The sequence below is a fragment of the Acomys russatus genome, chromosome 28 (assembly GCF_903995435.1).
Source record: "Acomys russatus chromosome 28, mAcoRus1.1, whole genome shotgun sequence".
Classification (NCBI taxonomy): Eukaryota; Metazoa; Chordata; class Mammalia; order Rodentia; family Muridae; genus Acomys; species Acomys russatus.
Window position 1 is genome coordinate 26,805,794 of NC_067164.1, and position 14,118 is coordinate 26,819,911.

The 14,118-nt window shown below is 45.3% G+C and overlaps 1 protein-coding gene across 1 annotated transcript in view; it reads left to right on the forward strand.

Annotated features, from left to right (window-relative positions):
- Positions 1 to 215: 215 nt before the first annotated feature.
- The window catches only part of Cpm (carboxypeptidase M), a 55,728-nt gene continuing 41,825 nt past the window's right edge, over positions 216 to 14,118 (forward strand). The window contains exons 1-2 of the mRNA XM_051170850.1: positions 216 to 299; positions 505 to 667. Of these exons, the coding sequence (XP_051026807.1) occupies positions 508 to 667 (160 nt within the window). The 5' untranslated portion in view covers positions 216 to 299; positions 505 to 507. The remainder of the gene's footprint in view (positions 300 to 504; positions 668 to 14,118) is intronic.

The following is a 14,118-nucleotide window of genomic DNA, read 5'->3' on the forward strand; positions in this document are numbered from 1 at the left end:
CACCGTGGGCACCGTCTGCGCAGCGTCCCTGGGACGCCGTGGCCGAAGCCAAGTCACACATCCAACACCGGCGCTGACGGGTAGCACTCCACCGCCCACCAGCCGGGGACCAGACACCGCAAAACCCCCACTAGGATCGCGGTCCCTAGAGCTGGGTGGAGACCCCGCCTCCGGGGCGGGCGCGGCACGGCGTGGGCGTGTCGGCGGCGTGTCGTGTCGGGAACCGCCCCTCTATCCGGGCTATAACTTCCCGGAGCGCCGGGCGACTGCTGGCGGGCTGACTCGCGCGCCTGGCAGTGGTGAGACCGGGTGTGCGGAAGGGTACCGCTGCGGGGACTCGGGCGGGCTGCGGGACTCCGGTAGGACCACCTTCACCTTGCCCCTCAGAAGAGGGAGCGTGGAGCTCAGGTGCTCTCGAAGGCGAAGAGGAGTCCGGGTTGCCAATGCGGGCGCTTCCTCGGGGTGGTGGTCCTCAGCTGCTTTTTCCTTCGCCTCCACCTCTAGGACATGGACCTCGCGCGCCTGTGGCTGGGGCTTCTGCTGCCAGTTGTGGCCGCCCTGGATTTCCGATACCACCACCAGGAAGGGATGGAGGCGTTCCTAAAGAGCGTTGCTCAGAACTACAGTTCGATCACACACTTGCACAGCATCGGGAAATCTGTGAGAGGTAAGTCACCTCCTGCGCACGTCCCCAACCTTCAGCCTCCCTGTCGGTGAGGCTCCCGGAACGCGCTCCACGCAGGTAAAAGCATACCTTGCCCTGTTGGTGCTTTTCTGCTTTCGTTTGTTGTTTTGTTAAGTTTTGTGCAGTAAGAGGGGATTTTGCAGAGCTTCTCTACCGAGAATCACTTAGTCTCTATGTTGGTGGTCTGCCTTTTGGGATCCGAAGGACATTTATCTGAAAGGTGTATTTTCGTTCCTTTTCAGGGTAAACATCTTCCTAAGAAGTCTGTTTAATTTAGCTCAGTTTCTCTTTTTGTTGGCTTCCTCACATACTGATTGTTTACTGTTAACTATCGTTTACTTAAGTTGTTTTCAAATTAGACAGAGCCATAGTTTTGTACAGTTGGACGCATGTGTAACTAACCCTATGGCTTTTTTTTTTTTTTTTTTTAAATGAGAAAAAGGAGTTCTAATGACTAAAGGCTGCTTTGGGGATATGTCCACTCAAAGGTGTCCACTTGTTAGGTAGTAAGTAGCTCCACAAGCCCAAATAATTTATCCCAAGGGCCAGGTTAGAACAATTTTAAAAGATTTAAGAATACTAACTATATTAATAAAAGAAATGTACAACCCACCTAACTTGCTACTATTGGTCAATCATTTTGAAACGACAAGCTGATGGAATGCTGTTAGTCCAAGTATTAAGTGACCTGTACGCTTTTGTGTTTTCAAACACAAGGTACTTGGGAGAGATGGTGGGACTGTCTGACTGTGAGCCACCTACTCACCTGAAAGCAAACCCCGAGATAGTGAAAGCCAGTAGGTAGGCTCTACTTTGCTTTTTAACCTCCTCGTGCACACTTTTGTGGTTAAGGGGTAGAGGGGCTATCATGTACAAATAAATCCTGGCACCAGAAGTCACGTGTTTATGCTGATATGCACCTCTAAAGTAATCACTTGAACTGGAGAAGAAGAAAAAAATCCCAAATCTGCCATTAGGTTCCAGAGTCGGTTAAACTGTACAGATGTGATTAAGACCCAGCTGCTAAGGCAACCCTGCATTTTGGTGTCATAACCAAAGCTTGGTGCTTCTTGGTGGTGCTCTTTTCCACTGTGGAAGATGTTTTCCCGAGACACCTTGCCCTCTGGTCTGGGTTATGTGTCCTCAGCAGGCAGGATTCACTCTAGTGGTTGGTATTTACTTTCTTCTGCTGTCAATATGGGCATCCTCACTCAGAGGAGCAAATGCATCTTGGGTTTTGTGAATGTCCATCATGTTTCTGTTTCTACAGTTACGAATTCTACTACTTCCTTCTCCATTTCACACTATTTTATTATTTATTTTTAGGAAATACGATTTGGACTACTGATAGGAATTCTCTCAATTTTTATATTCTGTGTTTTGTTAGTTATTCACCTTTGGGGCACTCTAATACTTTGTGATTCTTTCTGTTATAAATGATGATATAAATCCATTGGTACATATCTTACCTACTTCTGTTATAATTGTTTAATATTATTTAATTGTATTCTATATGTATGTGAGCTTTGCCTGCCTGCATGTATGTATATATACTACATGCATGCAATACCCACAGAATCCAAAGAGAGCATCCTAGCTATCTCCTGAAACTGTAGTCCCAGCAGTAGTAAGCCTCCATGTGGCTGCTGGAATTGAACTTGGATCTTCTGGAGAAGCATCCAGTGAGCTATCTTTCCAGCCCTCATCTTTTTCTTTTTCTTTTTCTTTTTCTTTTTTAATTGAAACCCACACAATACTCGATCACACATGTACTTTTTACCTAGATTCAGACATGGTAGAGGAAGCATATTTGACCTCAGGCTTGGAAGGAATTCTTACTATTTATTGACATAGTGTAGAAAAATCTTAGGTGAAACGAGAAAAGCAGCTCAAACGTGATGACCAAGTTGGAAGATTTTTAAAAGGCACAATACAACATTCACTATCTGTTTGTACTGTGTGTGTGTGTGTGTGTGTTCATAATTTGCATAATATGCAAATTCATAAATTGCATAATTTGTTGAGCAAAGATGTGTCCTATCTGCTGCTTGCTAGCAGGTATCCCCTTTCAGATACAAATGTATTTCTTATTATTTCTCAGGTTTGGCTATCTATATCTCACCAGATCAATTTAGGCCTATTGTTTTCTCTGTGTCTTCCTCCTTCTCCTCCTCCTCCTTTTTTTTTTTTTTTTTTTTTTTTTTTTTTTTTTTTTTCTGAAACAAGGTTTTGGTTTGGGGTGGGTTTGTTTGTTTGTTTGTTTGTTTGTTTGAGACAGGATCTCACTGTATAGCCCTGGCTGTCCTGGAACAACTGTTAGGCTGGCTTTGAACTCAGAGATCCTGCTGCCTCTACCTCTGGAGTGCCTGGATTAAAGGTGCGTCCCACCCCACCCCATCCTCGAGTGAAACAGAGTTTTAAATGTAGCTGGGGTTGGTCTTGAACTCACTATAGAGTCCAGGCTTGCCTAATCTCATGGTCCTAACTCTGCTACCCTAGTACTGGGATTATAAGCATGCACCATCGTGCCCAGCAAAGGCTCTCTTCCCATAGATTACAGCAAGAGAGCTGGTTATTGACTATAAAATCCCAAAGGACCATTTGAAATGAGTTATTCAATATCTGAGTTGGAAACCTTCTCCTGTAAAGGGATAGATAGAAATCTGTCCCCAACTACCTTCCATATACCGAGTGTTAGACTATGTCACTGACTCAGTTGGCATTATCCTGCAGGATATGTTCAGTGGGTCATGGAGAAGTTGGGGATCACATAGGTAACATGCACTAGAAGATTCAAACTCAGGGCTGGAGAGATGGCTTAGTCCATGAAGTCTTTGCTGTACCAGCGTAAGGACCTGAGTTCAGATCCCCAGCACACACATAAAAAACTGTGTGTGGTGCCTTGCACATGAAATCCCACCTGCGTAGGCAGAGGCAGTAGGATCCCTGGGGCTCATTGCCAGCCAGTCTCGCCAAACAAGTGAGCTCCAACGTCAGTGAAAGACCCTGTCTCAAACATAAGGTGGAAAGCAGTAAAGGAAGACACTCAGTGTTCACCTCTGACCTCTGTGTACACACACACACACACACACACACACACACACACACACACACACAGCAATTCAAACCCAGGCTTGCTAATCTCCAAACACACATCCTTTCTCTTTCGAGAAACCACCTTGCCACAGATGAAAATGATTGGAGGCTATTTAGCTTATTTCGAAACGCTTCCTACTATGTGCACTGCTGTGGTGAACATGCTGATACCTGGGACAGCAGTGTTGAGCACAGGCTTTGGGAGCACCGGGCCCAAGTTCAACTTGTAGGTAGCCAACTTTGTAGCTGTGAACCAACCCTGGGCTTCATGCAATGTAAGCACTGCTGCTTAAGTGCTGATCCTGGTCAATAATAACATTGTTGCGGACGTGTTCCTAAACAGTAGGAGATATTGATGTGGGTGTGTTCCTGAGTCTAAGGAAGTTTTAAGGATTTGATTTACATCAGGGTGGTGAGATGACTCGGTGGGCAACAGTGCTGGTCTCCAAGCCTGACCACCATGCAAGTACTGACACTGACACTCACATTTACTACAAACAAAATAAGAAGAGCTTGATACACATTCACTATGTATGACCAGATGCTTTGTATAAATAACAAAAATGCCTTTTAAAAATAATTTATCGGGGCTGGAGAGATGGCTCAGTGGTTGAACTCAGAGGACCGGAGTTAAGTTCCCAGCACCCACATGGCAGCTCACAACTGTCTGTAACTCCAAAATCTGACACCCACAGACATACAATGCACATCAAATAAAAATAAATTATTAAAAAAAAATAATTTATCAGGGCTGGAGAGCTGGCTCAGAGGTTTAAAAGCATCAGCTGCTCTTCCAAAGGTCCTGAGTTCAATTCCCAGCAACCACATGGTGGCTTACAACCACCTGTAATGAGATCTGGTGCCTTCTTGTGGTGGGCAGGCACAGGCACACGGGTGGGCAGAATACTGTATAAATAATAAATAAATCTTAAAAAAATAATAATAATTTATCGGGCCAGTGAGATGACTCGGTTGGTAAAGGCACTTGCTGCCTATCCTGCCATGACTTGAGTTTGACTCCTGGGACTCTCGTGGTGGAAGGAGAAAGCCGCCCTCCACAAGCTGTCTTTTGACTTCCACACATGTGCTGTGGGGTACATGTACCAAGCCCACACAAAATTTTTAAAGTAATAAAAAAAACTTACACTGTTATATTATCGATTTGTAATTTCTCCAGAAACGCATATTTAGGCGGAAATCCTCTAGCACACTGTTTACGGTATCTCCTTCCATGATTACTGGGAAAATCACCGCAGTGGCTTTTCGCTGTGGCTGAAGCAGCACAGGAAGGCTTTCTTTCTCTCGTTTCCCTCTCACTCCCACGGGTTGGTTGGAGCCTGTCTGACTTCTCAGGTGTCCAGAAATCTCCCCAGAAATGGCTTCGGTTCTTGGTCCCACAGGCTTACGCCTTCTCTCTCACACTCTGCTGCCTTTGACTGGATAGGTTTTAGCTAGTGGTTTTTTAGGGGAGAGGGAAGAGGAGCCATGTATTTAAGATTTGAGCACCCCAGTTGGTTTTCATCACATTCTGCTTATTTTCCAAACATGCTCTCAAAAAGACGAGCTCGGGTGAGCTCCTGCATAAAGTGATGAAAATACTGACATGCCCAGGACTACACCCCAAGATGAACATAAAACCCTGGAATTTTAGATCTCATTGTCTACGTGTTAGATTTAAAGTTACCTAAGCTTAGCAAGCATTTCCTTTTAACAGATATAGCAAATAAAGCCTTGTTTTAATTCAGGGGTCTTAACAATACACCGCATTTTTTTTCAAATGTAGGAAACTGTGTTACATAGTCTCTGCATTTTTGGTATGATGTTTTATGTGGAAACTGAGACAGAGAATATCCAAGGACTAAGCCAGCATTTTACTTTGCTTCACTTTTACTGACAGCTTGTGTCAACTTGCATTCCAAATCTCTAATATATTTAAACAGAAATATTTTAAGGACTTTAAGAAGTAACAACAGTAGCCTGCATTAAGTAACTTCTATGTTTGTCAGGCAGTGTGTGTGTGTGTGTGTGTGTGTGTGTGTGTGTGTGTGTGTCCTAATCATTCTAACAATGATTATATAACGCCGTTATCACCACCTTGATTTATTTGTAAAGAATTGGAGCTGAAGAAATGGCTTAGCCATTAAGAGCACTTGTGGCTCTGCCATAAGACTGGAGCCTAGTTGCCAGCACCCATATCCTGTGGCTACCCACTGCCTGTAACACCAGCTCTAATGGCTACAATGCTCTCTTCTGGCTTCTGAGGGTACACACACACACACACACACACACACACACACACACACAGTGAATTGTTTACAAATAATTGGGCTTAGATAAATTCCCCCATTGTTTGTTACAGACGTTTGACTAAAACCAAAAGCTACCTGGGGCCAAGGTCTGAGTAGGCAGCCGCCTTGCGGTAAGGTCTCCCTGGCTCTCCTTTTCTGTCCCTGCTTTGCTCTTCCACCTGTCCCCGCTTGCCCCTGGACCCTGTGGTTCGGAAAGAGTTGACACGGGTATTAACATTCTTCACGGGCAGAGTGAGCTGCAGTGGAGTCTTTGGTCCCGTTCTGGCACACCTTGAGTTCCATCTTTTGGTGGTTCGCCCACTCTCCTGGCTCAAGTGCCCACATTCTTGGATTCCGAGGCAAAAGGAAAAGGGAAAGGCTGGCTGTGACCAGCACACTTGTCTGGTTAAACAGCATAGAACAGTCATACCCAGTGAAGGATTAGTCCCTTCAGTTTTCTAACGTCCTCCATGGGTGACAGGCCTATCCAATATCTAAACCCAAAACAGGATTGATGTCCAAAACAAAGCACTTTCCCCTCACAGTTTTAATGCATACTGAACTCTCCACAAATTCAACTGCAGATAACGTGACGAGAATTGACATTGTTTCACTCTCAACTGTGAGATATTTTCACACCCTCCAAGTCCTATCTGTCACCGATGGCTACAGAGATGAACCTTTGCCGTTTATAACCTGTGTACATATTTGACTTTCTCCTTGCCTTTTGGTGGGAGTCACCTCAAGAGGTTTTACAACCTGGCGTCATATTTTATATAATTCCTCTTTTATTTCTCCTTTACATGTACTTTGAACATTATACTGATTCTCTCGAAACTGTGCACACAAATGTGTTATGAGCCATACACAGGCATAGTAAAGGGGGCATGGCAGAATAGTGGGCACCGAAAAGGAGGAATCGTCTCCACAAGTGAAGCATCTGAGGCACAGAGAGAAGGTTATGAACCGTCATCTGCTGGACACATGTCCTCCTCTGGCTGAAGCAGGCTCCAGACATTTTTTTCCCCTCAGCATGAGGTTCCTACAGAAATTTCAATTTTGGGGGGGTCCATTGTTTCAATAGTCTGAGAGCCAGTGGGTGGGGCCCAAGTCACTGCTTCTGCAGCAAAGTTACGGGAATATAATTTTGGTGGACTGAGACCATAGTTAGATACAGGAGGGAACCAAAGGACTTTTAGTGTCTTTCAGACAGCAAAGGAAATAATTGACTTATTCACCAATGAGATTGGAGTGGTTTGTCCCCTCTTTTGTCCTTGATTCCTGCCCACATACAACACTGACCAGAGGCGTGTTAGAACAAGACAGGGTAACAATTTAAACAGTGTCTTTCAGTGGTAGACATTTGCTTTTGTGAGAATGTAGGCAGCTGTCCCATGAGAGGCACAAACGAATGTGCGGCATGTGATGGTCACGATCTTTCTTCTATTTTAAAGGAAGATTCCTTTATACCTTACTGATAGCACCAAAGGCACAGAGTTAAAGTTCACAAAAGGCCTGCTCAGTTGAGGACAATTGTTTTGTTTCTTCTTGCTCCTTTGGAGTCAATGATAGTAAAGATAATTAACAGCGCAGCCCAGTTGCCTCCTACTTGTGAGAAACAGGAAGGAAAAATAGGAAATGTCACAGTCCCACCTCATCTCAAGTCTTCTTTGTAAATGTCTTCAGGTGGTGTTTAGTTGCACCAATTAGCACGTCACAGCAGTTACAGAGACTGCCAGGCCTCTTACACAGAAAGCTCTTTGGCCAATTGATTCTTGATGGGAAGTAAGAGCCAGTCCTCTCGGTACAGCCCATAATAGGCTAAGAATAGCAGTAGAGAGTCAGGCTGCATGGCTAATTCTCACACTTGCTAATGGGGGAAGCCAACAAAAAGGAGAAGTTTGGGGCTGGAGAGATGGCTCAGAGGTTAAGGGTGCCACCTGCTCTTCCAGAGATCCTGAGTTCAATTCCCAGCAACCACATGGTGGCTCATAACCATCTATAATGAGATCTGGTGCCCTCTTCTGGCCTGCAGGTGTACCTGCAGGCAAAACACTATATGACACAATAAATACATTTTTTTTTTTTTTTTTAAAAAGAAATTTGGCCATGAAAATGAACTTGGGGAGCCGGGCGTGGTGGTGCACGCCTTTAATCCCAGCACTCGGGAGGCAGAGGCAGGCGGATCGCTGTGAGTTCGAGGCCAGCCTGGTCTACAAAGCGAGTCCAGGACAGCCAAGGCTACCAAAAAAAAAAAAAAGAAAAAAAGAAAAGAAAAGAAAAGAAAATGAACTTGGCAATCATTCTACTACTGACAATATCAACATCCCTGAAAGTAATAACTTTACAAGAGAGTGGAGATAAGTAAAAAGCTACAACAAAGCTGAAGGCTAGTCCAACATTTACAGTCTGGTAGAGCAAGGAGCCAACAAAGGAAGTAGAAATAAATATCAATGTTGAACAGGGGAAAGCTAAGAGTAGTGCCACAGGAAGGAGGAGGCACCCGGGGTCCATGACTATCCACTAAGGATTTGCTGGAAGGTAGAGCTTGCAGCAAGGATACAGGATAGAGGCAGCAGGCTGAGGCCATGATAGCAAAAGCTAGAGATGTCAGCACAGGTTCTGCCCCCCTCCGTAGCCAGTGCATATATTGCATGTTTCTTACCAGCTGTACACTGCAGAGACACATGCAAAGCCCCCCATCTAGGGACGTCCACTCAAGCCTTGGAGTCAAGAGTTCTTCATAGCTGTGTGACCAACCAGCAGGAGTCCAGGAGGCTTAACTGAGTACCAGCCACACATCACCTCATTTAAGCAAAGCTTTTATCCTGGCCCTCTCACTGCCTCGGGGTGGGACAGGATACAAAAATAGCCTAACTAGTGAGCAGTTCAGGACTGCAGTGTTTGGTTTGGCTGGGAGTCATTGCCAAGACTACAGGTGTTCCCAGAGATAAGCAAGGACTGAGAAAGGCAGATCAGCTGTGTTAACAGTTTCCTCTCGAGGTCATGGTTAATAGTAAATGTTGCTGAAAGTTCAAACTGAGTGCCATAAACTTAGTGTATCCCATATCCCATACTATAGTTAATGAAGTTTCATTTTTCTTTTTTTTTTTTTTTTTTTTTTTCTTTCTTTTTTTTTTTTTTTTTTTTTTTTTTTTTTGTTTTTCAAGACAGGGTTTCTCTGTGTAGCCCTGTACAGCCCACTCTGTAGACCAGGCTCACCTCAGACTCAGAGATCCGCCTGCCCCTGCCTCTCGAGTGCTGGGATTAAAAGCATGCGCCACCACTGCCTGGCTGAAATTCCATTTTTTTTTTTGTAGACAGATTTAGTTGCTCTTGCAGTTGTTCAGTGCCTAAAATATTTGGTGTCATGTGCTAGCCTAAGGATATGGAGGTAAGGAAGTTAGACATGACCCCTGCCCTGACAAGAGTTGGGGAGAACAGAAGAAAAGCAAGATGGCTCGTAAACACAGACATTATTAGTTCAGGGTGGGGGAAACTAGATAGGGCTAGCAAGGCAAGACTGAAGGGTAGCCAGCCAGGTGGAACAGGAAAGGCAGGACAGAGGACCTGGGGATGAAGGAGCCATCGGCCTGTAGGTACCAAATAAGCTTCTGTGGCCTAGAAAGAAGGTGGCTCTTAAGTGCCTTGTCAAAGCCTTTTTGCTTCATCAGAGCAGGACATAACCAACTGGGGATTTATGCTTGCTAGGAAGGTGACAGGATCATTTTCTTGATCGGAAAGATTCTAGCAATTTTATAATTTAATAGATTATTTCCTAAAATTATACTTATCTCCCCACTCTTTGTGTGCCACAGTGTTAGTGTGGAGGTCAGAGGTCAACCATTGAGGGTTGGTTCTTTCCTTCCACCATGTGGGTCCTAGGGATCAAACTCAGTTTGTTGGCCCTTAATAAGAAAATATATATGAATAAGAAAATATATTCTTTATAAGAATGTGTGTGTGTGTGTGTGTGAACTCAGTTTGTTGGCCGTATATATGAATACATATTCTTTAGAATTATATATTTTCTTCATATACATATCAATTCTTTATAAGTATATACATATATTCTTATAAAGAATATATATATTCTTGGGGATTTTGTTTTGTTTGTTTTTTGGTTTTTCGAGACAGGATTTCTCTGTGTAATAGCCCTGGCTATCCTGAAACTCTCTTTGTAGACCAAGCTGGCCTCAGACTCACAGAGATCCACCTGCCTCTGCCTCCCAAGTGCTAGGATTAAAGGCGTGTGCCACCACTGCCTGGCTAAGAATATGTATATATATTCTATGAGTGTGGGCAAACAAACACATAAAGAGAGAAGTCAGTGACTCCAAATTAGATCTTAGACTTGGTTCATTAACCCAAATCTGCTTTTTAGCAATTCATTTATGAAACTATTGAACCAACATTTGTCCATTGAGTCCCTGCTGTCTACCAGAACCCATCCAGGAGTATATAAAAAACAAAACCTGGGCTTCTTCCTTCCAGAACTCCAGCTGAGGGAGCTGAAACCCTGTTGGTGTGGTTGGAAGAACATTGCTGAAGGACTATGGCCCTTGGGGTACTGAGTAAAGCTTAGAAAAGCTTATCACAGAAGCTGATGCCTGGACATCCGCTCCTCTGCGGACTTGGAGGAGGAGAGGGATTGATTCCAGGTGACATAGACAGGAAATTTCCATACATAGCTGCTCAGTGCGGAGACTGGGGCCCCCGATGGGCAGTGCAAGAGGCAACGCCCATCTTGATGTGCTCAAGAGGTGGGACTGCCCTTCTACGAGCAGTCCAGGATGAAGATTTATTCCAGTGTATCTTAGCGTCCACAGCATCTTAACCCACACTCACTGGAAAATTCAGGTTGGGATGTTTTTGTCGTCGGGCTTTATTTTTGAAAACAAAATGTCCAAAGAACAGTGGTTTAGTACGGAAAGGATTTTTGACTCCTGTAACTTCTCACTGACATAGGCAATATTTGTGGTCCCAGGGGAACTGTTTCCATTGGACATTCTGTTCTTTGCCCCTGGGAAACTATGTCCCTAGGAGGAAAAGGGATGTGATGGTTAGCAATGCTACTGGCCTACATTCTAAATGCGTACTATGTACTAGCCCTTAAACCCCGACTTTTAACGGATGGGACACTGGTGTGCTCATTTTGCAGAGAAGAGACGGAATCTCAGGGACGGTGGCTTATGTAGTAAGGAACAGAGTTTTGTCAGGAGTCAGAGCCCCGTATGTAGGACCTGCAGGCTTCCGTAGACGTGAGGTGGGCTTCTTCCTAGGTGAGGAGACAGAAACCCCTAAGGCTCCTCTCGCCCAGCCAGAACAGCTCTCCTTGGACTTCTACATTGAGTTCCCACAAGAGACCTTACTGGGATACAGACTCCGCTCATGGCTTAGTGTCGTGAAAAAATCAAGCAGTGACTTCGTATCTTTCCAGGAGCAAACTGAGCATGCGCTATCTCGAACACCCAGTAGCCACGTATCAGGAGCAAATTGAGCATGCGCTGTTGTATAGAGGAAGTCAACGAGTGAGCCGCTCTGAAGGGTGCCAAGGTAATATGAGCCCCTGTGCTTAGAGATGCCGCATTCTTGTTGAGACATGCACATGTGACACTTTACAAAGGTCTGGAGCCCTCCAAACTTGGTCAAAACAAGATGGTTAGAAAATATTGAATGTAGCCCTATACTAAGCCAAATAAGTTGACTTGGCAGATTACAAGTTGCCTGGGCTCAGGAGCGTTTCTGTTTAGTAACTGGGCTTCAGATTTAGGCAAACGATGTTGATGGATAAGGCGGAATAAGAAAGAGAGCCACCAGGAACCAGTGGCATCCGAGACATCCACCGGAGCAGCCTGACAGGCAAGGACAGAGGACACTCAACACCTCTCCGGTCTGGGAGAAGATGCCAGTGCCATAGTGGGGGTACAGGAGCTCCTCCAGAGCCCCTGGTTTTCACACATAGCTATGCTCTCAGAGCTGTCAGGGTGGTGCTAGCGGAAGGGAGAAAGCGCTTCCCCGGGTACTACAGGTGGAGACAGGAATAAGTTAAGGAAAGAACGCAAAATAACCTCTTGCTGACAAAACACTGAGGCTTGCTCAGTCAGCCGCGCAGACCGCTCCCTCTAAGGACACATTACAAGCTACTATAAAAGTGCATGTGATCTTAGTGAGAAACTGTTCCATGAGAAGTGGCGACTAGGGAAACAGTAAAGCCAGTGGAGCAGATGTCGCAGCTCGGCAACTTGCCAATCCTTCGGGTCCAAATTACATTAGGCTCATAGGTCACAGTGTGGTCTCAGAGGTTGTAAATGACCAGTGAGCATCTTATAATGGCTTTTCTTATCCTTCTTATTTCTGCATCAACCTAATAAGAATCAATTGGTAGTTTTGGGGGGGTTGGGGGGTGGGAATGGGTTTCTAGGGACTGGGCATAGTGATGCTTGGAGTTCCGGGTCGTGGAAAACTAAAACAGGGAGTCTCTTGAGGTCAAAATTTGGGCCAGCGTGTGGTGTTTGCAAACAGGGGACAAGTCTCCTTGAAAGAAAGGTTCCTGAAGAGGCAGGAGTATGAACACAGCTGGCAAAGTGGTCTTGATACTACTTGCCTGTGTAACTGGGCATCGGTCAGTTTTGTTTTGTTGTTTTGTTTTGTGTGTGTGTGTGTGTGTGTGTGTGTTAGGCAAGCCCTGTACCACCGAGTCTGAGTTTGAGTTTTGAAAACTTAGAAAAAGGTCTTCATATCAGTTATTGGAACTGGGGGACTATCCACAAGGAGAACCACCTAGTCGTGTGTTTACTCCAAACACAGATATGTGTCCACAGTAAGGTGGTTAGTACTGGTTAAGAAAACAGACCTTATAAATTGGCTGCGTTCAAATCCTGGCTCTGCAGCTGGGTGACTGATTTTGCCCTGGCTGTCTTACCCTCTCTGTGTCTGTTGCCCCTTTTACAAAGTGGATATAATGGTTCTGGCTTCATAAAGGGCTGGCAGGGCTAAACACGTCAACGCCAAGTGCATAGAATGCAGCCAGCACAGAAACACGGCTCCATGAGCCGGCTCCTTGGCAGCTCTGGAGCATGGCACACTGACTAGAGCTTGTTTAAGACCCTCAGGATTCACCAAGGACATGTGGCCTGCTTCATCTCATTGAACCTGCACGGCAGCCTTAGATGCAAATGCCACTGTACAGCTTCACGGACTGACCTATGGCATTAGGGAACTGCCCTGGGCCCCAAGTGAGCTCCTAGCAGTTTGGGGCCTGGAGCGTCACATCTGCAGAGCTTGGCTCTCACTATAGCTGCCGATTTAGGATGACCTAGTTCCTTCTCACAGATGCCAGCACACACTGGGACCTGGGCCACACGTGTTACAACATCCTGACCAAGCACCTCTCCTGTATGAGAGGGACCTGAGGGCACAGAGTGAAGCTATGATATCCGGATTAGGAAACTAGATCTAGCCAGGTGTGGTGGCGCACGCCTTTAATCCCAGCACTCTGGAGGCAGAGACAGGTGGATCGATGTGAGTTCGAGGCCAGCCTGGTCTACAAAGTTAGGGACAGCCAAGGCTACACAAAGAAAACCTGTCTCAAAAAACGACCAAAAAACAAAACAAAACAAAAAAAGGAATCTAGAGCTAAGCCAGGTGTGGCAGCGCACGCCTTTAATCCCAGCACTCAGAGAGGCAGAGGCAGGGGGATAGCTGTGAGTTTGAGGCCAGACTGGTCTACAAAGGGAGTCCAGGACAGCCAGGGCTACACAGAGGAAACTCTATCTCAAATAACCAAAAAAAAAAAAAAAAAAAAAAAGGAAACTAGATCTAATACCAAAACTTGTCTTTGGCTGGGGTGCCCAACTGTTGAAAACAAAGAAATAAAAACCGAGGGAGGTTGGAGAGGTGGCTCAGTAGTTAAGAGCACTTGCTGCTCTTGCAGAGACCCAAGACCTACATGGCAGCTCATAATAATCTGTAACTCCAGTTCCAGGAAATCCTGGTCCCTCTTCTGGCCTCCCTGAGCACCAGGCAAGCATGCAGTACACATATACA